Raw genomic sequence first — 22,218 nt, forward strand, 5'->3', positions numbered from 1 at the left:
TAGTTTATTTTGTTAAATATTTTATTTGGAGGGTTGTACTACTTTCAAAAAAGGTACACGTGTGTTTTAAAGGAAAGTTACTACTCCAGACAGGTAGCCCAGGAAGTAGTAACCTACAAGACTGATTTCTGAGGCCAGAAACAAGACTAAGAGGATAAAGAAGTGATTTTAAGCCTACATCATCATCATAATTCACCAAATAGCCAATAAAATTCGAGAATGTCACCTAAAGTTACGTTAAGAGTGAACCTCTATTTCCGGGACCACTGGTCCTATGAATCTCACAGAACTTGTCGCTCTTAAAGGTAGCGCGAGAGAGTTTGTGCACAAGTAAGATTTTCAAAGCACGATGAGGAGAGGTTTAGGGTGTAAGTAGCGGTTGAGATAAGTCTCATGCCCAGACCTTCCACGGCCAACCCAGGCCTGCCACGGCCAAATACTCGGTAGGATCTGCATTAGGTTGGAATTTCGTGGCCCTCCGCGCAATTTGCTAAATTTTACCCAGTGTCTTCTTACACGCGTGGCTAGAGCCATCATTAACTAGGCTCGAATTCCGCCGCGCTCTCGGAATTAACGAATGACTCGAAGGCATATGATTATTTTTTTTCTTTTAGTTTGGCCTTTTCATTTTTTTTTTTTTTTTTTTTCAGTCGTTTTGCTGTAAGAAAACTTTACGGAGTGTATTTAACCAGGCTTTAACTAGACTCGAATTCCGCTGCCCTCACGGATCTAGCGAATGACTCAAAGGCATATGATAATTTGCTTCATATCAGTGATTCATTATTGATAGGTTGATAATTAAGATTACACACTTCTCCCGGCTCGTTGGCAAAATTACAGATATGCTACTCGCACCTTTCACGCCATCGGCAGGTCACAAAACCACGACGAGGCTCTTTCAATTATCGTTGACCACGTTTCAGTTTCAAAATTAACTCTTTAGGTAACATTTCGTGTTTGTGGCGAGGAAAAAAATGGCTGAATGCTTCAAGCAGAAATCTAAGGTCATATATAAAGGAAGCTAAGTGGCTACTTTCTAAAATTTACATGAAACGAAAATAGGAGGAAAATGACGATATTTCGTGAGTTTGCCAAGGTGGTCCAACATTTGGTTTTCGTGTGTTGTGAAAACAATAAAAATCTTACCAGCGAACAACGTTTTTACTCCTACAAATAAAATAACGTTTTGCAAGTTTCCAGTATGATGAAAAAATATTTTTTGACAAAAAAAAGACTCATCCGTCCTACTTTGTTTATTATCATATCTCAAGCGACATTAAAAAAAGACGGCAGAGAAAGTTGCCTCGTGATAAAGATGAAAAGCAAAAAGGATTTTGATCCTTTGCATGACAGATATTACTCCAGAAGTCTAAGCCTCAAAAAGTAGTTTGAGTTGGATATTGACCAATTTCCAAGTTGTAAATTTTCATTTTTGTCGCATGTCAAGGGAACAATTGCTTGCATTCTTTACTGGCAGCAAAAAAATCTGTGAATATTGTCATGCATCCTAGTGAACAATTATCTTATTAACGAAGTACCACTCTCAACAAAGACGTTAAAAGTTGTATATTTATCAATATTTTCCAATATCGTAAATTCTTCACCTCACTTTTTCAATAAGGTTATAATTCTTACTAGTCTTCAAAGTCGTGAACGAACAACGAATTTGGGTTAAAGGGACATTTTTGCTACGAAAGATCTGACTATGTGGCTTATGGATTTAGAGATATGCGACACGATTGTTAATAAGTAGCAGAGAGAACAAGAATCCTTGTCAGAGGAAGTGATTGTTCAATCTATATTCCTGACGCATAAAGTGAATTGTTTCCAAACAAAACCAATCTCAGTAAACACAGTAATTTGCATCGTGGCCCATTTCTGAACGATATAACAAATTACAAGTGAATGGAGTTGGTTTTTCAAAGCATATGTTGTCTCTTTATTTCCTTCTCCTTCCTATTCAAGTTCTTTTATCAATCGTTTTTACTGTAAGAGAGAATTTACGGAGCGGATTAAAGACCTCATACCATTGCTTCGTTGTTGTTGAATTGGTAGTAAAGATTGCGAACTTCGTCTGGCGTGTTTGCAAAAATTGAGAAGTGTGACTCGCATCCTTTTTCGTCGTTAGCTGCACTCAAAACTACGACGAGGCCCTTCCCTTTATTGTTGATCGCGTTTGCTCTCGCAATGACCTCTTTGGGTGACAGCTCGTGCTTGTTGTACGAAAAAATTGCCGAGTGCTTTAGATCGAAATCTAAGGCCATGTACTTAGCTAGCAGTAAATGAGTCGTGTCGCTACCGATTCTTGGGTTTAAATCGACCAAGTACTTTCCCTGATCAGTGATGATAACTTCAAACGTGACCAGGCCAAAGTAGCCATGCTTTTGTAGGTAGTTCTTAATCGGAACGGTAAACTCTTCGTAGACTAGCTTCTCATATTCTTCGTGTTTGTCCCAGTCCACTACGGCTCCTGTCCAGCCAAAGCCTTCGAATCCACCTATTGTGGTCCCCAACCAGTATAATTCACCTGATTTGTGCAGGTAAAACTGAAAGCTGGGCACTTCTTTGATCCGTGGGATGACCTCTTGGTACAATACGTCTCCGTGCCAACCACAGTCTTCTCTAATGTTCCTTAAAGTAGCAGCCAGTTCAATTTGGTTCTTTACAAGCCTATTTCCCCGTCCACCGCTGCTCATGTCAATTTTCAGCAAGCAAGGAAAGGTTAGATGGTTTTCATCCATGTGTCTCGGAGTGGGTGCCTTGACATCCAGTAGAGAACTCTTCAGTTGAAGTTCGTACAGAATATCTGGATGTATAAAGTGCTTGTCTTCAGGGATGGCTTCCAGCGCCGCTCTTGTCACGATAGGAACGTCATCATGTAATCCTTCTTCCGGGGATTTTACAATCACAGTAGGATAAGCAGGGAGCCATAGCTTCCAGTGCTGCTTTAAGAATAATTCTGGTCCGCGCTCCATCAAGACCGGAATTTCATCGCCAGCAGCAGCAAGGTGGTAACATGGTGATACAAGCCGGCGAAATGTTGCTGAAGACGTTGGATAATCGAAAATTCGGTATTTGGTCGAGTTGAAGAATTTGTATTCTTCTATATAAGAGGACGGCTTCTGTGGAAGAAAATAGGCCTCTGTCAGGTCTTTCTTTATCAGACTTCCAATGGTGATCGCGTTCATCGACGAAGACATCGCTACAAGTTGTATTGCTTGGCTGAAGGTCTCGAAGGCGTTTGGAGAAACAGGTCTGTCAAATACTTGATAAATAATGAAGGAAATCGTGAGTATATAAGATAGCATTAAGATTGTAGACAAATATTGATGCACTTGAAAGTCTTCAGTGGCCCTCACGTAATTTTCTTAATCTGAATAATTATTCATATGACCTTTTTTCTATCCATTCTTTTAAGAGACTTGTCGCGTCTGCTCCTGGGATTTTCAATAGTTTTCAATAGTGACTATTGATCCTCCGCTTTGTCCTTTCTCAGAGCTGTTTTAATTGAAATAGCACTTACATTGTCCGTGCAGTAGCATAGACGTTGAACATACATGTCCAGTGTAGTTGGTGTTGATTACATCAAAGGATAGTGGAAAGGTGACTGTGCCTGGTTTCATCTTTACTTTGGGTGACAGTACGAGGGACGGCTTCCGTTTGCTGATACTCCACGAGGCTTGAAGTCGCTGCGCATTTTTTAGGTACCGCGGAATTGGTCTAGCATATCACATCGGCTATTCGAAAGGGTGTCCTGAGGAGTGAGCGGACTTCGTACAGTCACAGTGTGTATACGCCTAGTTTAGACTGTATAGTATTGAAGGCTTTTGTATGCGCGTTTTTCAACACGGGCACGATTTATCCACTAAGGAGAAAAGAGAAAAACATTCAATTTTGAAATTGAAGGGATTTCATACGGAGACTCTCGTGATTTCTTTTTCTGTACTATTGCATCAAGCTGTGTTGTATATTGATTTTTGGTTCTTAGACAATATGTGAACATTGTCAATCACCGCTGATACTCGCAATTCAGGGCATTTTGATTAATTTTTCATATTCTTCGGTAATACAAGACTGGGATTAAGAAGCATTTGACACTTTGTCTGGCCCATCGAACTTGGTTGCTCATCTGAAGAGTTTGCCAGTTTTAAAAACTTTAAAAAAAACATTTTGATGAACGGAATCAAAACACTATAATGCTCACCAAATCCCCGGCCAATTGTCATAGCTATTGGAGCTAAAAACAATATTTTGATATTTCACTTATCGTGCAAGACAAGACAGAAAGTTCTTTTCTTTCTCGTTATATTTAAGTGTTATGTACCGTATTTATCAACCATGATAAACTAGCAGCCCTCCGCAATAAGATATGCAGTTGTGTCAGTTTGCTGCACAAGAAAAGCTCTTTTTTGATATGCAAAATACTTTTTTTCTCGGCCTCGTAAAAAATATATCTGCGGAACTGAAAGTGCAATATATGATGACTAGGGGCATGTTAAAATAGAAAATTGAATGAACTTGGTGAGAGTTCCAAAAAAACCTCTTTGATCAATATTGGGGATGTGACGTCAAAAGTAAGCGAAAAATACGATGCCATCGAGATTAAAAATAAAAGTAAAGAAACTTGAACTAATTTAACTTTCAGTAAAGGTGCATTTTATCATTTTGATGGCTAACTGTCGTTACCTTCAAAAATCTCTCCATTAAAAAAAGGAAAAAAATCTTGAAGTTGATCCGAAGCGTTTACTTTACAAATGGTTTGCTTGGTACATTCATAAGGAATGTAACCTGTGAATAAAAAATATGACGTGAATTTACCCTGACAATTATCGTCCTTTCAAATCTCCCTTGTCATAAACTGGTTCCCTAGTTATGGGAAAAATTTTTCATTTAAGACTTCACGACCGAGAGAATCTGATCAAAACGCGAGATTGCGAAACCTGTGAAATTTGATTACAGTTTCGAACATAATATTGACCACCGATAGTAAGTTCAATTCATACAACTACTCATCGATATTTTATTTATCGATGTGAAGAAAATATTCCGTATAAGAAATATATTAGCAACTCATCCTCAAAATGTCGGTGTTAAAATGTATTTTTTTGATATCGTAAAGACCCTTGTTCTCTACCTTAAATATTCATTGTGAATAAACGAAACGCTGATCAAATGACCATTTCGTTTAAGCCAAAAGTCCATGTATAGCTCTACTAGTGTTTTATCAGAATTGCTACAACCTTAGTGGCTACGCTACTCAATATTAATCCTGCGATATTCATTGATAGGTGGCGAGCTGAGTTAGCAACGTAACAGAGTGGATTTGTAAATAAAATAAATCAAAATCCTGAGCCTATCTTGTTTTAAGATTTGAATGACCATGCAGAAAATTTAAACCAAAATGATTAAATACTTTTCTCTCGTTTTCTCTGGTGATATTTAATTCGGGCTTCGCCCTTATCAACCGTCACGCAATAGAAATCCCGAGCTCATAATCTAATTGTCAAAAAGAGTTACTCTGACTTGTGGAAATTAAGCCGTTGCAACCCAGAAAATGTTTTGTTTCCTGGTCGGTACAATTCCAAATAAAGCGTCTTAATTAAGTTTGATATAAAATGACCTCCTCTTTATCACAATTCAGTAGCAATATAAAATGAGATCTGAGTGCTCCATTCATACATTGCGTATTCCAAAACACAGAAAAAAAATAGAGCGCCTGCATTCTTAGTTCTCGTGTGATTCAGCGAAACTGTGTCTCTATCCAGAGGAAATAATTGCGGAAAAAAGTAAATGCCACGGGCATTTTAAAAAGTCAGATATGATAACGGGAGAGTCGGGCCTGCTCTACAAGCCTATATCATATGTAATTTAAAACAACATCAATCGGCTGAATAGCCCCTGCATGAAATTAGAAAGCAAAAAAGGAGCCTTCATCTGTTCAGAGTTGGCTTAGCACGAAGTAGTCCATTTGAAAAGAATTGAACGCATTCATCATTCTGACGACTAACCAGAAGTCCTCAACAGCGTCGAATTGCCTTCTTTACTCTGATTATTTGCATCTTCCGCCGGCAAGATCACACAACACGAATGATATCATTAAATTATGCCTAAAACTAGATAAGATTTACGTAAATATCGTAAACGTGTACGATGAAACATTGAGGAGAAAATATGTCTAACTCCAGTGACGCAAAAACTTTAAGATTGCACTTTTGGAATGCACGCCCTCAAAACGTGCCAATATGAACGCCCTTCGTCCTTCCTGGCTAATAGCAAGATAAACCTTGGTCCTGAAAATGTCACTTTCGTTGTACCTCAGATTATCGTCCTTTCACCTTCCCAAAATGTCAAATAGGAGAGATTGTTTGATTTAACACCAAATACTCAGAAGTTTCACAGCAGTTAACATTGATTATGTATTTTTTACTCAATATAACACAGAAAAATATTTCCCCAAGCCGCAAACGAGAATATCGCATCACCTGACCTTAGAACTCAATATAAAGATAGATGATACAGTAAGATCTGACATCAAAGTGATTCTGAAGTTCCCAATAAACACCTCAACCCTTTCACTCCCAAGATCTCATTAGTAATTCTCCTTACTCTCTGCTATACCAATCTTATGAAGTTACTTCAGAGATTTTGGTATTGAATCAACTAACATTCCCTCAATTGATATTTTCTTCATTCTCATCACTTGTCTGTTTAATATCGTGATGATACTGTAAGGAGAAATTCTGTCTTGGTCACTCATGGGAGTTTAAGTGTTAAATGTATATTTCAGTGTTAATTATTTACTCCCCAACATCAGTATGTATATTCTCCATACTACTCCCTAGACATTTCCGAAGGTTCTGACAAGGAGAATTTGTTCAACAATCAAGAGCTTCTTTAGTTGGTGATCATTTCCTTTATTCTCATGACCTTAATGTGTGATTCAGAGGTGATATTGTAGGGAGATATTAGATGTTAGTAACTCTTAGGGGTTAAAATGTTAATGGTTGTACGTTTAATACAGATATATTGATCAGTTTCCTTCTGTTTTAGGTGAATAATTAGCCACTTGCTTCAAAGGATATAGCCCATGCGCATTTCTCAGAGGTCTCGGTCCATAGCTAACCAAAAGTATCGTATAAAAGCGCTTCAATATATCGACTTGAGTTTGTCTTTAAACATCATCCTCATGAACACGTTATTGTCTTTTTTAAAGAGCGTGGAAAGATCTCGATGTAGAACTTTCAATTGCTTTAAAAATAGATAATATGAATCTCTCTCGCTAACGTTTTATTTCTTAGGGGTAAATATATATGAAGAAAGAAAAATGCCAACAATCACGGACAAAGTTGTTTATTCAACAAAGAAAATCAATAGAGTTTAAATTTAGGTTCATATATCCTACTCTCCCATCTGTTTCCCTCATTCATCGTTTCTTTGTGTGTGTTATTTTACGTCGAAAAAAATTTTTGTCAAAAAGATCCAGTGAGATTGACAAGGAATAAGAGAAAGATTGTTTTTCATGCCAAGAGTTAATATTTTGAACACTGAAGCTATCGTCTGCCTAGGCCTGAGAAAAAATTTTCTCGAAAGATTTCTTCCTTGATTGTACATTTCTGCCGTAACACAACAACGACAACGACAAAAACAACAACAACAACAACAATAAAACAAGCAGAGAAAGGGAAAAAAGACCGGAAATAAGCTTGCGATACATCTAACCGTTAATGCTCTGTGAGTTAAACGTCGGCATCGGCCTCCAACATCGCCTTCTCGTCATGTACGATTACACGCATAAGAAAATGAATTGATAAATGAATTGCAACCTCATCTTTAAGGCAATATTTTTAGCTCAATGAAGCTGATAGGATACACAGTTGATTGAGACGACGGCTTACAATAAAGTATGGGGTTCTAAGTATATTTCATCTTAGATTAGGTGTAGACAGTCGGTTCTACATGTTATCTGTTATATATTACGGATCAATGATGGAGAACGTTGCATATAGAGAAGATTTTTTCCCAAATTTCAAGGTATTTGATGAGAATTTCGCATGACTAAATAGGGCAGGTTTCAAAAGAGTGGCTAAGAGGGGATTCATGAATAGGCCCCCCCTCCTTTAAACGTTTTCATTCAAAAGTGAAAGGTGAAAGGGAGACGAAAATAGTTTATTTTTTTGACTTGTTTATTCAATCTAAATATAGGAGAACTTGACTTCATCTCATTCGATTTCTTAACTCTGTTACTATGAAACAAAGTGTGTCGGTTATTTATCTTGTCCTCAATACTCAATCATTGTCACATCACTTTGTTTTGAACTTTCCACGTCGAAGTGATCGCCAAGCTGAACTGCACAACTCTATTACGTCGATTAAGAATAAAACATGTTTTTTTTTTAACTCATTTTGGTTTTTTTTTAAGGAAGAAGCCAACAAAGGAACTGCTAACAAAACTTGGTTTTTTTCCCGAGAAATGTGGTAAGTAGTTCCTGTATGATTATCTTTGAAAAGCTCATGCCCTCCCGCTGATTCTTCTCCCGCCATCTTGGAACCGAAGCAGATTTCTCGCATCAGGCGTCCTTTAGAAGCCATTAGGGCTGGAATTTTTTTAATTTACTTTTCCTCCAGTCTTTATGTCCCACTTTTTTAAAGTGTACTGTCTGGTTTCTTTTTATAACAAAGTTAATAATCTAATTGATGTGAGGCTTTGAATCTGTGTTAACGTGTTTATAATTTCACTCACGTTTTTACTCACTAATCGCGTTTGCTCTTTGTTCTTTGAAGAGAACCAGCGGAAATGAAATTTCGTGGCGAAAATAAGCCTCTATATCGATAAAAAGTGTTTCAATGTTCGAAAAATCTTCAGTTATAAAAAAATTCCGGCATCCTTTTTAATTGAAAATCAGTCTTCACACAAACATTTTCAATGAATTGTAGATAAACCTACGACTGTGGAAATCAGTGAGACCCTTCTGGCTCAAATGGTTCCACAACTAATCGTGTAATAAAATTCTGGATCCTGTGCGATCTCTCAGAGTAACATTGCGACATCATAAACGAGGAAATCTCAGCTGAAAGCAATAAAGGCAAGAGCGAAACATCAACATAACAACCCTGTAACTACAATTAGGCTTTACGTGCCTGGTTACAACTCGATAATATGTCCAGCAGTTGCCTGAGAGTTTGTGCGTCTCCGAAACTTTTAGTTGAAAATGGGTCGTTTGCAGTCTTCTTCATCTTCAACCAAATCAGTAAATGGAATCACAATCAAAAGAAATGGATGTAATTCATTAAGTTTAAGAGCGAAATATTTTCACTCCCAAGATTGTCCACTGTCTCCTGACTTGTCTTCCAATTTTATCTCCAAGAATTTCGCGTTGAATCAAGCAATAACCCTTACTTTAGGGTTTTCACTCTCATAATTAGCCATCTGCTTGAAAATGTATTGATATGTAAAGAGAAACTTAAGAAAATAACGACACTTTTAAAAGTAAAAAACATGTCAGTTTCGGCAGTTCTTCTGTCATCTTTCTGTGAACAGAATGCTTCCTAATTTCGTTACGTATCTGCTACTATCCAAACCTTTTGGTAATATCATTCACGACATGGCAGGGAAAGAGAAACTCCATTTTTGTCACTCTTAGAGGGGGCGAAGGGCTAAGAATCGTTGATAACAAGCTGATTCATTATCTGGTTTGATAAGTCAACAGTTATCAAAGGTGGCTCGATAGGTAATCCATTGAATGTTCTAAATTGTCGCCTGGTCTTGCCGCTCACACCTTTCCTCCTCCGTTTCTTGCTTACCGTTCCTAGAACTCCCTGCGAACTTGCATAGTTTGGGCTTTCAGATCCAGTTACTTGGAGAACACTAGATTTACTTTGGCCATGTAATTGCCTTTCATAATCTCTGTCATAAGACATAACTTGCAACGTTTCTGATCGAATACCATTTGTAGGATTGACATAATATTCTGAATTAGGGTTAAAGTTATTCAGACGGTTAAATAACTCTCTACCGGTTGAGGAGGCCAAAGTACGACTTCGCTTGATTCGAAGGATGGTGTCTCCAAATAAAGATGCAAATCTCTCGGTTACTGAAGTACCAAGGGCGTTAATCACTTCTTCGTCATTCTCTTTGCGTCTGTTTGTTTTGATACACGTTGTACAGTATCCGCGACCCATAATTTCGCAGAACTCTCGTCCGTTCGTTTTGTCAAATAAGCAGTGGTAGCATGTTGACGAACTGGGAAAGTGGCAGAACGAAGACGGCGAAAATGGGACGGTGGCTGTCCAAGAGGGAAGAACAGGGGCTCCATCCACTTTCCAAATCTGGCCCAGCAAGGCACCTGTTGTGTGTGGTCTTTGCTGTTCGATTCTATCTGTATAATGATTGCGTTGCAAGGATGCCCTCCTTGACTTCGTTTTCCATTTAGCAGGCGTCTTCCTCGCCCAAATGTGACGATCATGTTGAATCAATTCACTCATGTCAGTCAGATTAGTGTCTTTACCTTGTTCGTGAACGAGATGAGTTTTCTGTAATAGTTTTGTGATTGTTAGTTAAGTGAGACTAGGTTATTATGCAACTCTAACTAAATAAACTGCCTATTTAGCGAAGGAAGTTAACAATAATAGTTCAAAGTACGGCTGCGCAGTTTCAAATACTAAGATCTTTTTTGTTTACTTTTTTTTTTCCAAAGATGTGCTTCAGTTGTGTTGCAATCAATTAGGTGCTACGTGCCAATATCACCCCATACAATGGTAGCCTATTTGGCCAAACCAAAACAATGGGGACTTAAAAGCAGACAAAGACCTATAATCCTTTCTTGATCTTTCTTCTCTTTACGCCCGCCTGCTAACTTTATCCCAAATTCTCTTGCGTAATGGTGTAAAGACGTCATTCGAGACCGGAAGACAATAATTAAAACAATTCAGTCTGTTTATTATATCACAACGCTAATAGCACGTGTGGATCTTAAACACCAACAAGCAGCTCTTTTAGTTCTTCTATTTCCGTCTCTAGGTAGCAAAGTCATGGGTCACACAATTCTAACTACTTGAAAGACTTCCTCAATGACGTGAGAGCATGGGATAATATCACTGACAAAAGTTTATAAAAGGTTTTCACAAATGATCGTGGTTCATAAACAAGAGGTTGCCTTTTTGTCTATGTAAGGTTTTAACTAAAAAATTTGTCTTCCACAAGCAAACGTTTCTGGGGAATTTGGAACATTTGTGCAGTTTGTGCATTGTTCATTTTGCTTGAAAATGTGAGACTGTACTTGAAAGAAACCGTTAAGGAAATATTTATAAAGAAATCGTGTGAATAAAAAGAGATTTTTTTAAAGATAGCAGTAAGTAAATATGTAAACGAAATAAAATTTGCATCATAAGATGATTTCATCTGGTTGAAACACAATTATTTGATGACAAGGCATAGAACCGAATGTCTTAAATCTTCTCTACGACAACCTTTTTTCGGCCTCAGAGAAATCTGCCTCCTTGGTTTCGGATGAGCCATCTTTGCCTCTGATAACATAAGTGGGTGTTTTCACTGTGTAAACAGTGCCATCACTGTTTTTACACTCGCCAACAACCTGAGACACTGATACTTCGCTTCCTGGCTTGACACCGATGAAAATTTTTTACTGGTCACTTCCTGATATTCCGTCCCAGTAGTAGACAAACTCCAGTTATGCTCAAATGTTCCTGATGCACCGATCGTTGCCTCAAAAAGTTTCATCACACTTAATCCGACTTCCCCTGATACAGATACACTTGTACTTCCACCACTAAACGTAGATTTGGAAGAAGACATTCCTTTAGTTATGGTGATCGTTTTAGTAGCTTTTTCAGTGCGATGCTTGTTTATCACTTTTTGCAAGAAGACAAGCTGTGAAAAAAAAGATGTTATACATTAATTTGCATTTTTATTACATAACCTTTGTTGCTTCTCCCTTTCCTTGCTATTTAGTTTTGCTCCCATGCCTACCATGCCCAAAATCACAAGGAAAACTGAATGACACAAAGAAGGATCTGAAAGAAGACAAAATCCCATTTATTTGTAACTTTTTGTACAAGTTTTCTTAACACTTTGTTTTTTTCAAAGAAAACCGTGTAGGGGAGTGGTGATCGCAGCAGACTCGCAGAACCGCTTTGGGTATCGGCCAGATTTCTCCCTCGATAGTTCCGAGTCTGAATGTTTTTGTAAATACTGAGTAAAATTGTCTGACTCCAGTCCTGTCAGAGCGAAAATATTTGACCTTGTTACCTTTAATTTTGATCATTTGTTATGGGTTATTTGAATTGAGCGAGGATAAACGAGCCAGTGCAGCAAAGTGCACTTCAACAAACAACATGGTAAGGTTTTGGTAAATATGTTGTACAGAGAATATCAAACTAATGACTAGCCAGGGGCAAACCAACCAGGCGTAGAATCATGCAAATTGAGAAAGAAACAAGTAGTTGATTTTACGGAGAAGTATGAAGAAAATGCTCTCTCTGGTTGTTTATCTACTTTTTCGAGGATCATCTTTGCCTCTGAGCATAGAAGACAGATCATTAGCATACCTTTTCTTTCGGTTTACAATCTATGGCGCACCTTTATTTAGGAAAAAAAAGAAAGAGGAGTTAACTGATTAAAAGATAAATGTTTATGACCCTAACTCTTAGGGATTGGTGACTAATGCAATGATCTACATGATGCTTACGGAACTCAATTGCAAAACGTCACCAGAATAATGGAACAGCTACTAATGGAAAATTCAGAGATTGCACTTTTGTTAAAATAAAAAACTTACACCGCTGTGTAGGGTGATTTGACGTCCAACTCCGTATCCAATCTCCTATCCAAACCTTGGACTGTGCAAGAGCCATCCTCAGTCTGATCTTTTCCACAGGAGTTCAAGCAGTGACAGTATTTTATAACCTTTTTGGTTTGGTCCTCAATGTGTTTACTGAAGCAGGGGCTAAACCTGTTGAACAGTTTAACAGCTTTGTCGTATCTTTTGGCCCAAGATCAAAACTGAAACCTCTGGTATCACATTCTTTCTTCAGCTCTTTTAGATTCTTCCTGTTCATCTCGTCACAGGTTCTTCCGCTAGCGCGATTAAAAGCACATGAGCCGAAGATACATCTTCCCCAGTTAAGAGCAGCCTCTGCGCAATCACTTGTAGTTCCACACCTTAGCGCATGCCCCCACGAATTGGCTGCTATCCAGCAGTAAGGGCTTGCACGAGATCCGGGAGACGACTGGCAAGAGCCTGTCATGGTACAATAACCCTCAAAGCACCTGGAATTACAATCACTCCATCAGAAGCCTACTCTGGAGGAGAGAACGAATAAAACTGTCCAAAGGCAACGTAACGATTTATATGACTATGAATATATATATATATGCTACTCGCCTGCCGGGACGTCCGTATTGGGCAAAACTGTGCCGGAGGTCTTGAGTAATTAACTGTAATAACAGTAAGATTTTCCATAAACCGAACAATTCTTGAGCGAGTAAATGGTTGTTAAAATAGAGAAATGCAAATTAAAGAGAGAGGCTTCACCGAAACATTTTCATTTGCGTAATGATAAAGGTGATTGAACAGGCTTCCAACAAAGTTTGGAACATTATTTTTTCAAGTATCTGTCACAATCTGACACCCGTCAGTTGGAGAGCGCGTAAGAAAAAAAACGCAAGTACATTTTTGAAAAAAACAACGGAACTAGTTTGGCAAGGACTGTCACGACAATATTTTCTTTAAAAGCAGTCAATGATCTTACGGAAAGTATTGTTCACTCTCATCGACGATTAATTAATGTACGTAGATTTACCTCTGTTTAGTAAGTTAATGGCAAGGAAAGTAATTGTAAGTAAATTCAAATTTTTTATTATGAAGTTGTGAGAGTTTGCTCGTTTGTTTACTGCAACGGCGTGTGTAAATCTCATCTTTCCTCCACAAAAACTAAATTCGAATGAGGCACTTCAACTAGACACAAGGGGATTTAATGCGGCTTTTTCTCTTTGAATTCCTCCAGTTTCTGTTGTGCAATTTATAATACAAATGTTCAAATTGAACGGACTTGGAAAGACTCGCCGAGAGCGTCTTTGTAATAGAACTGAAAACTTCGCTCGCCCTTTCATTACGGACAAATTGTTTGAGAGGAAAGTTCCATCGATTAATTCAATTGCAAACAGATATCTCACTTTTTAACTTTCCTGGTACTTTTTGTGAAGGATTAAAATTAATTATAAACGCTTTTTAGGCCGCTCGTCAACCAATTCAATGACACTTTTGCTTATACAAATTCATTTTGAAACCAACATTTTTCTGTCAACCAAAGTGATTTGAGGGAGAAAAAAAGGAGAGGATTAATAGGTTATTTATCGGCTTGAGTTGGTGACCGACATGTTTTGCTTAAAAATACTGCCCAGCCGGAAAAAATGAGGTATATTTATGAAAAATAGCAACAGTAGGGATGTACTTGGCAACTCACGAAACTGTTACCGTTGCCCGTGAGCAGAGATAGGAAAAATACGGACCGCGTTAAGAACCAATCAGATTGCAAGATTGACGTGCCCTCTGAGGAAGAAATAAATATAGATCATATATGTGAACCGCTGATTAAGAGAGGAATATAAGCGATCTTCGCTTTTATGAACACTACTGAAGCAGTAGTGAAAATAAGGCATGAAATTAGTTCAGGCCTGTACAGGATTTGAACCCATTTGAAACCGGTGCAGTGCCCTACCAACTGTGCTAATAAGCCAATTGGGAGCTGGTCATTATGTTGGTTCGCAATAAACCCGTGAAGTGATGAATGACTGACTGTGAATATATATAAAAATCATATATGTGAGCTGCGGATTAAGAAATGAATATGGAAGCGTTTTCCGCTGTAATTAACATTACTTACAATCCCCTGATATGCTAAGGAGTCTTAATCTTCTGTTCTGTTTTCTGCTCTCTCGAGGTACTTCGAAATCAATCAATCTCCACAGATTTTAATGTGTGCTTTATAAAACACTTCTAACATATTTCTACTTTGCAATCTGATCTAATTGTTGCCCAACTGGCTTTTGGTAATGAGACTGAAAGGAACTTACTGATAAGACTTTGAGCTGACTACTTTACAAGACAACAACAGCAGTATACCCAGGAGGAGGAAGTGTCCAATTTTGACGGTTTCAATCATTCTGGCACTATTTTCGCTTGTAAAGAATCGGCAAATACGATTAAATGAATTAACTTAAGCACTTGATGGATGGCAAAGAATTCGTAGACGACAATGGCTTCAAACGTCAAAGTTCAGTAGGTTTGAGTATTGTACAAGTGCCATTAGGTTACATGTTCAAATCCTATAAATTCTTTTGGAGTCATTTTTTTTAATCTCCTATTGACAAAATTTCGCAAAAGCTATAAACGTCAAGCATTACGGGATGCATCTTGTAACTTATTTTCTCAGATACTCCTAGCTTCTTCTTTCTCATTTGCAAATGCAGTTTACCAGCTTCTCTAGAAAACGTTTTTTTTTTTATTCCATGAGGCGCCAAAAGACAATTGTCTTCTTTTATACTTGTGTTTGCCTACTAATGCGGCAACATGAGGTTTAAACGAACTGGTAATTCACCCACCACTCTTGATGCCCAGATGTTTAGAAGACAATCTTCACCAATACTGTTCTCTATTCTCTTTGGATTCGCTTCTTCAGTTCAAAAGGCGAGTGCTTGCACGTTTCTTTTAAGACCTACGACATAACCCAATAGTTTAAGGGTCATAAGACTTGTGGAATGAAAATGCTGGTAGCCTCTTGAAATTATGACATTCCAGACAGAATTTGTGATTACATTGAGAAGTGATGCATATAAAACAAGAAAATGTTACCTTTGAAAACTGCGGTGGCACATAAATCATTTATAAGTGCTATGAAACTTGGACAAAAGACCAAGAAAAGATGACGGAATTTCAAAAATTGAACTTTTTATCACTTTGGGAAATTATGAAAGCAAAAAGAAAGGATATTAATTAAAACTTTGAAAGATTAAACTTCGAACAAAATTATATAAAAGGCCACTTATTCGCTCGTTACAAACACATTTTTTCTGACATTTCTCGTTGCTAAATCACTAATTGTTTCCAGATCAAGGTTTTCACACGGTTTCTTGTGGATAATTTGACCAGAAGAGAAAAATTCCAAATGAATAACGACAAAGATTAAAGATGTTGCGGGTTCGTTAAAAAGAAAACACCTGAGTTTTCAATGGAAATCTGGGTCCTAACCTAAGTTTCTACATGTGTAACAGGTGTTGTGTACAGCTTGGATCGAATCACACGTTCATTTAAAGGTGACCTTGTACTTGAGGTGCGGAGTTACTTGGAGGTAAAGTAAAAAAAAAACAATAAAAAAAATGTCGTTTTTGCTCAAAAGATGGTCGTTTTGACTTGAAAATGCGGCGCTCATTTGCAAGCGGTTAAGAGAGTGTCTCTGTAAGAGCGGTCCGGTCGATTTTGCTTGAGACACGGATTTCGCTCGTTTCCCGTGTGTTGTAAAAAATTCATGTACCTATACTAAAACCACAATCAGTTTGATCGGATCTCTTTATTTTTCAGAGTTTTACGGAAATTAAATTTCACTCGAGCGAAGGCTTGTCGTGACACTTTTCAAGACTTTAATTTCATACAACTTTGGAGGACAATTTACAAAAAACTACGGAACTCAGCAAAAAACAAATACCACAGCCATGTATATTAACTCTATCTTATCTATCGAGGCGACTTTCGTAAACATCACGTGTCAATCAAGGAAACAGGAAGACTTGAATGACACCTTATCGGTTCGCCTAAATCAAACACGCCAAAACCGATCAAATTCAAGGTAAATTTTTGAAAAAGTGAGGCGTTCTTAACTGATCCAACTAACATAGCTAGGAAGTAGGTGCCATAGAAAAGATAACTACAGAAAAAAACTTTGCGGCCCGACCTTTACGAGAACTTTATAACTCCGTGAACTTACCTAATTTTCGGCAATCTCCAAGTTTTGCCGCCATTTTGAGGGACTTGTCAACATGAAGCGTAACCGATATAAATAAAGCAGGTAAATCTAAAACCGTCAGAAATACATACGAAAGCAATTCAAATGAACTTTACTTCAATTCAAGCGGCAAAATTTGAAATTGTTCGTTAAACTTACAATCCTCATGCGACCATTTCTTTCAAAAATTCAAACACTACAGCTAGTGTTCGAATTCCCCTCGCCGATTCCACCGCAAGAAATATCCTGTGCCACCCAATCTTCGACTCGAACATGAAGTACGAATCAAGTAACATAACTGTTTCATCTTCGCGGCAATATCACGCTGGTATTTTGATTTTCCGATCGACAAGAACGGTGATCAGGAATCGATCGGTTTGTTTACCTGGTAAACGTGACCGCTGACCAGCCGCTAAGTGAAAACAGCATAGCGCGGGGTGGGGTGGTTGGCGGGCTTATCGTCATAAGATATTCGAATGCATGCTCAAAAAGCTCTAGGACTATCAGTCTAAACAGTGAAGGCATGCTTTGTGGTACAGACAACTTTCATGTTATTCTCATAACTTTCTCCTTAAATACATTTCATTCCAAATAGGACTAGCATCAGTTCATAGATTTAAAAACAAATCTTTACCACGTAAATAAATGTGTTTAGATAATCGAGATAACCATTGAACCTCTTGTATCGCACCGGAAATAACGTGTCTTGTCTTTGCCCAACTCTGAGAGCGTGGAGCGGCGAAGACGCGAGATACGAGTCTCGCGTCTCGCGGATTCACCATGCTCACAGGATACGCGTGACCTCACTATCTTTAAGAAAAATAAGAGACTACTCGAAGTCTGTATTCCGTTCAACCATTTCATAAGAGTGACGCGAGTCTTTCAATTGAGTGAGAAAGTCACAAACCCATTCTTTACCTCACGAGCGTATCCACTGACCACTCACGAATTACAGTAGGCTTCTCCTTTGACGCGGAAATTGAAATCGTATCGAATATACAAAGTTATAATGAGTTCCTTTAGATCTCCCGAACTTGTATCGCGTTGGAAACAATTACAAGTACAAGAAGAAGTCGTTCACAAGCGAGACGTTCATTATGTCTCAGGACTGCTTTTTGAATAGCAAAGATGGAAAAAACTTTGGTTCAACGTGTGGCTTACGTGGTTTGGTACGACTGTCTGAATGCTGATTATGAACTGATCAGAACAAAGGTTTTACAAGGAGCCATGAAAACTCAAAGTTAACGCACCCAACCTTCCTGAAGTGTAGAAAAGGGATTTTTTTAATCATGATTTGTTTTAGCTTTGCCTCTTGCTGGTTAAAAAGCAGGTGGAAAAGATGAAAAAAATGAAAAATCCTGAATAAGCAAAAGTAAATAGCTGCAACTCTGCACTTCCTTTCATACTGGGTTTAAAGCTGCTCTAAACCTCATCATTTGATAAGCTGCCACCTGTCTAAAGAGGTTTTTAAGGGAAAATGAGCTAATCTTTGCAAGGATTGGCCTATTTCACCTCGCTCAGGAGGATAAACAAAAAAATGTGGATTTGCTATAGGCATCGCTACACTCTGGGGAAGTTTTGGAGAAGTGAAAAGGTAACACGTCAGTATCCTGATCAAGATAGTGTCAGGAAGCGTATCCAAGGCAGAGATGTAATTACCTTGCATATGTCTCAGGACGTTCAAAAGCTGTTTGGAGTTATTATTCCAGTTGAATCAGGTGGTCTTCAGTAACATTTTCTGTTATCTATTTTTGTCACGTGACATATCTGCTCGAAAAGAGAAGAAATTCTTTATTAGATGAAGAGTACTTAAGTACACATCACGTTGAAAAAAATAGATCTATGTGTAAGTGCTTTTCATCACAGATGGAAATATGTACAAAGTTGCTCGGTTGATAATCAATAATGTTTTTGTAGAAGATCAAATTACCTGACAACGCAATCTACTTACTCATGCGTACGGTTCACAATTATTTGCGGTCAGTTTTCCTCAGTTTGTATGATTCTCATTAACCGATATGATTAAATTTGCAGACTAAAACACCCCTTATTTGATTAAGAATAATAAAAATAAACAGTACATGTCGGTTTTTAATTCCTGATGGATGCTACTGGGCTTTACTTTAACTGAGAAATTTGCAATCGCTTACCTCAGCTCTCTGTGTCCCATGCGGTAAGAAGCACAAGAAAAAAGTTGATGATAGTGAGTCTTGGCTGAGACAAGAAGAATCAGAGAAGAATCTACGGTCCCCAGAAGCGCCACTTTTAAACACGAGACAACTAAGGTAAATTGAATGAATTGTTATTTGTTTTATTTAAAACTATCGTTCAGATTATAAGATACGCGAAAAACTCTCCCCACCGATTTTTTCCTACATTCTGTTAATCAAAAGTTTCTATAATTATAAAGGCTTTCTTGTTGATCGTCTTAATAGTAACAGTTTCCAGGATCCAAGGGGAGCAAAAGAGAGAACAATTTTCTGTGTACCTAGGTAAGGCGACATGCCGGCTTTATACTTCTTACGGCTTGATAACGATAATGATGACAACAATGGGCAAAAAGCACCGTCCGCTAATAATAATAATAATGACAATCTTTAATGAGGAAACTTTTTCACTAAAAAGTGGTTTACAAAAAGGACCTCGAAAATTAAAAATTAAAAATTTACAATGAATAAAAATGCTAAAAGATGCTACTAAAAACTAATGTATCTTATGTGTAATACAAAACTTAAATCAATGAATTAAAAATCTGACGCTTCAAAATATTTACATTATCAGAGGCTCGTATAGTTTTGTCCAGCGAGTTAAAATCACTTACAGCATGATAGCCAGTTCTTTGTTTGCCCCAGTTTCTTTTAACGGATGGAATTTTGAGGTTTGCTTTATTTCTTGTGTTGTAACTATGCTGTTCTTGCTGAGTGACTAATGTTAGTTCGTGATGCGTGAGACCATTAAGACATTTATATACATGTACGCATCGGCGCTGGAAGCGCCTTTTTTCTAGTGTTAACCACTTCAGTGTAGTTAACGCATCAGACGCAGAGGAATACAGTGGTCGATCTAATATTATTTTAGCCGCCTTATTTTGAAGCACTTGCAAACTAGACATTAAAGTTACATCATGTTTGTCTCCCCAAACTAGATCAGCATACTCGAATAAGGGCATAACAAGGCTTTTATAAAAAAGGATGCGCGCCTTAAACGGTAACAAATGCTTAATGCGTCTAAGTAGGCCAAGCCTTTGATTAACTTTCCCTGCCATGTATTCGACATGATTTGTCCACGAAAAATCAGACGATATTAAGCTTCCAAGATATTTAAAACAAGTAACATTGTTTATACAATGATCAAAGATTGAAACAGTTAGAGCTATTTTCCTCTGTAACTTCTTGTTACTGCCTATAAGCATGCATTTGGTTTTGTCCAGATTCAGTGTTAACTTATGTTCATTCAGCCATTTCGCCACAGCCAGGAGGTCTTGGTTGAGCTTTTCAGTCAGCTCCTGAGAGGAAGACCCCCAGCAGTAGATCACCGTGTCATCTGCATAAAGTGATGCTTGACAGGCATCTAGAACGCTTGGCAAATCGTTAATGTAGATGACAAATAGCAGAGGACCCAGAATACTTCCCTGAGGGACCCCATGGGTAACTAGCAATTCATCAGACAACTCATTCCCACAACATGTACGCTGTTTCCTGTCAGTAATGTAAGAGCGGAACCACTGAAGCGAGTTCTCACATAAACCAATTTTGGAGAGCCTGCGTAACAAAATCCGATGGTCCACAGTGTCGAAAGCCTTGGTTAAATCCAAAAACACGGCCCCACACAGTTTACCTTGTTCCATGTTCAATAAGACTTCATCAGCAAATGATGTCAAAGCAGATTCAGTAGAGAGCCCCTTCCTGAATCCAAACTGTTTCCTTGTGAGAAGGTTGTTAATAACCAAGTGCTGGTACAGCTGGGAATGCACGGCTTTCTCGAGAATTTTACTGAGTGTCGGTAAAATAGAGATAGGTCGATAGTTCGATGCATTTGACCGGTCGTCTGATTTAAACAAGGCTGTAATTTTTGAGCATTTCCACAATTTAGGAAATTTACCAGTAAGAATCGATCGATTCAGAGCAGAGCTCTTGAGTAGTCTAGCACTAATTTTGTCCAAACCAATTGCTTTATTTGTCTTCAAAGAGGTAAGCTGCTGAAGCACAAACGATTCCTCTAGTTCAGTTAACTGGAACTGAGACAACGGTTGTTCTAAAACCAAGTTGCAATTCGACCAGGTAGTCGTTATTTTGTCAGCTAGGCGCTTGCCTATGGATGCAAAGAAGCTATTCAAAGCAACAGCAATGGATTTGGAAGTGGTGCGCTGAATGCCATCGGAAATGATGCACTGAACCTTTTCTGAGGATGAATTACGATTGCATGCTTCGTTTACAGCTTTCCACATTTTGCCGTGATCTCCTCTGGCTTCCTCGATCATTTCGCAGTAATATTTCGACTTAGCAGATTTTACTAAGCGGTTTACTTTGTTCCTCAGTTTCCTGTAAGTGTTCCAGTGCTTTTCTGAGTTCGATTTACGTGCTTTACGATGATACCAGTCTCGATCTCTCATTGATTCGCTAATTTTTGCTATTCATCCAAGGAATAGGTGTTCCCTTCACACGTCGTCGTTTGACAGGTGCATGATCGTCTGCAACTTCTGAAAACAGTTTGTTCCAAGTTAATAAAGCGTCATCGATATTGTTTTCATTGTCAACGACGTGCCAAGGAACATTCCTAAGATCTTCGTTAAATGAATTCGCATCGAAATTCTTGTAAGAGCGATACTCAAACATTCTTGGATGTGCTTTTGTGTGCACACCAGTCTTTAGAATGCAAAACACCAGGTAATGGTCGCTCAATGGAAACGGAACAACACCAGATTTAACAATGCGATGTTCATTATTGACAAAAATCAGGTCAATCAAGGTCCGTGAGGTGTCAGATATTCGAGTAGGCTCTTTTATCAGCTGTGTGAAGTCAAAAGCGCGCGAGAAGTTGAGAAGTAGTTGTTTGTCTTTCTTGGGCAATTTTGAATTAGGCATCATGTTTGCGTTTAGATCTCCTAAAATGACCACATCCGATTTTTCAAGATCAACAGCAGGCATACTATCTCGCAGAGACGAAATAAAAGTGCGGAGATCGGCATCTGGTGTTCTATAA

The 22,218-nt window shown here is 38.2% G+C and overlaps 3 protein-coding genes and 1 pseudogene across 3 annotated transcripts; all 4 read right to left on the bottom strand.

The window, feature by feature from the left end:
* Window positions 1–1,309: 1,309 nt before the first annotated feature.
* Window positions 1,310–6,034, bottom strand: LOC131775908 (uncharacterized). The gene is made up of 3 exons (XM_059092028.2): window positions 6,009–6,034; window positions 3,524–3,865; window positions 1,310–3,265 (listed from the first exon to the last, which is right to left on the bottom strand). The coding sequence occupies exons 2-3, from the start codon at window positions 3,621–3,623 to the stop codon at window positions 2,022–2,024; spliced, it is 1,344 nt and encodes a 447-aa protein (XP_058948011.2). The 5' UTR covers window positions 3,624–3,865; window positions 6,009–6,034; the 3' UTR covers window positions 1,310–2,021.
* A 3,620-nt stretch (window positions 6,035–9,654) lies between these two features.
* Window positions 9,655–10,482, bottom strand: LOC136280163 (uncharacterized). Its single transcript, XM_066164891.1, has one exon. The coding sequence runs from the start codon at window positions 10,480–10,482 to the stop codon at window positions 9,655–9,657; it is 828 nt and encodes a 275-aa protein (XP_066020988.1).
* Window positions 10,483–11,456: 974 nt separating this feature from the next.
* LOC136280164 (uncharacterized) lies at window positions 11,457–13,263 on the bottom strand (annotated as a pseudogene).
* A 6,397-nt stretch (window positions 13,264–19,660) lies between these two features.
* On the bottom strand, window positions 19,661–20,495 carry LOC131781402 (uncharacterized). Its single transcript, XM_066165991.1, has one exon. It carries the CDS (start codon window positions 20,426–20,428, stop codon window positions 19,748–19,750), a length of 681 nt encoding a protein of 226 aa, XP_066022088.1. The 5' UTR covers window positions 20,429–20,495; the 3' UTR covers window positions 19,661–19,747.
* Between the last annotated feature and the right edge of the window lie 1,723 nt (window positions 20,496–22,218).

The sequence above is a fragment of the Pocillopora verrucosa genome, chromosome 4, assembly GCF_036669915.1.
Source record: "Pocillopora verrucosa isolate sample1 chromosome 4, ASM3666991v2, whole genome shotgun sequence".
Classification (NCBI taxonomy): Eukaryota; Metazoa; Cnidaria; class Anthozoa; order Scleractinia; family Pocilloporidae; genus Pocillopora; species Pocillopora verrucosa.

Coding starts and splice junctions, on each gene's coding strand:
- LOC131781402 (XM_066165991.1), bottom strand. CDS start 20,428: ATGCTTATAGGCAGTAACAAGAAGTTACAGAGGAAAATAGCTCTAACT.
- LOC136280163 (XM_066164891.1), bottom strand. CDS start 10,482: ATGAGTGAATTGATTCAACATGATCGTCACATTTGGGCGAGGAAGACG.
- LOC131775908 (XM_059092028.2), bottom strand. CDS start 3,623: ATGAAACCAGGCACAGTCACCTTTCCACTATCCTTTGATGTAATCAAC. Junction 3,266..3,523: donor TATGCTACTGCACGGACAAT/GTAAGTGCTATT, acceptor TTATTTATCAAG/TATTTGACAGACCTGTTTCT.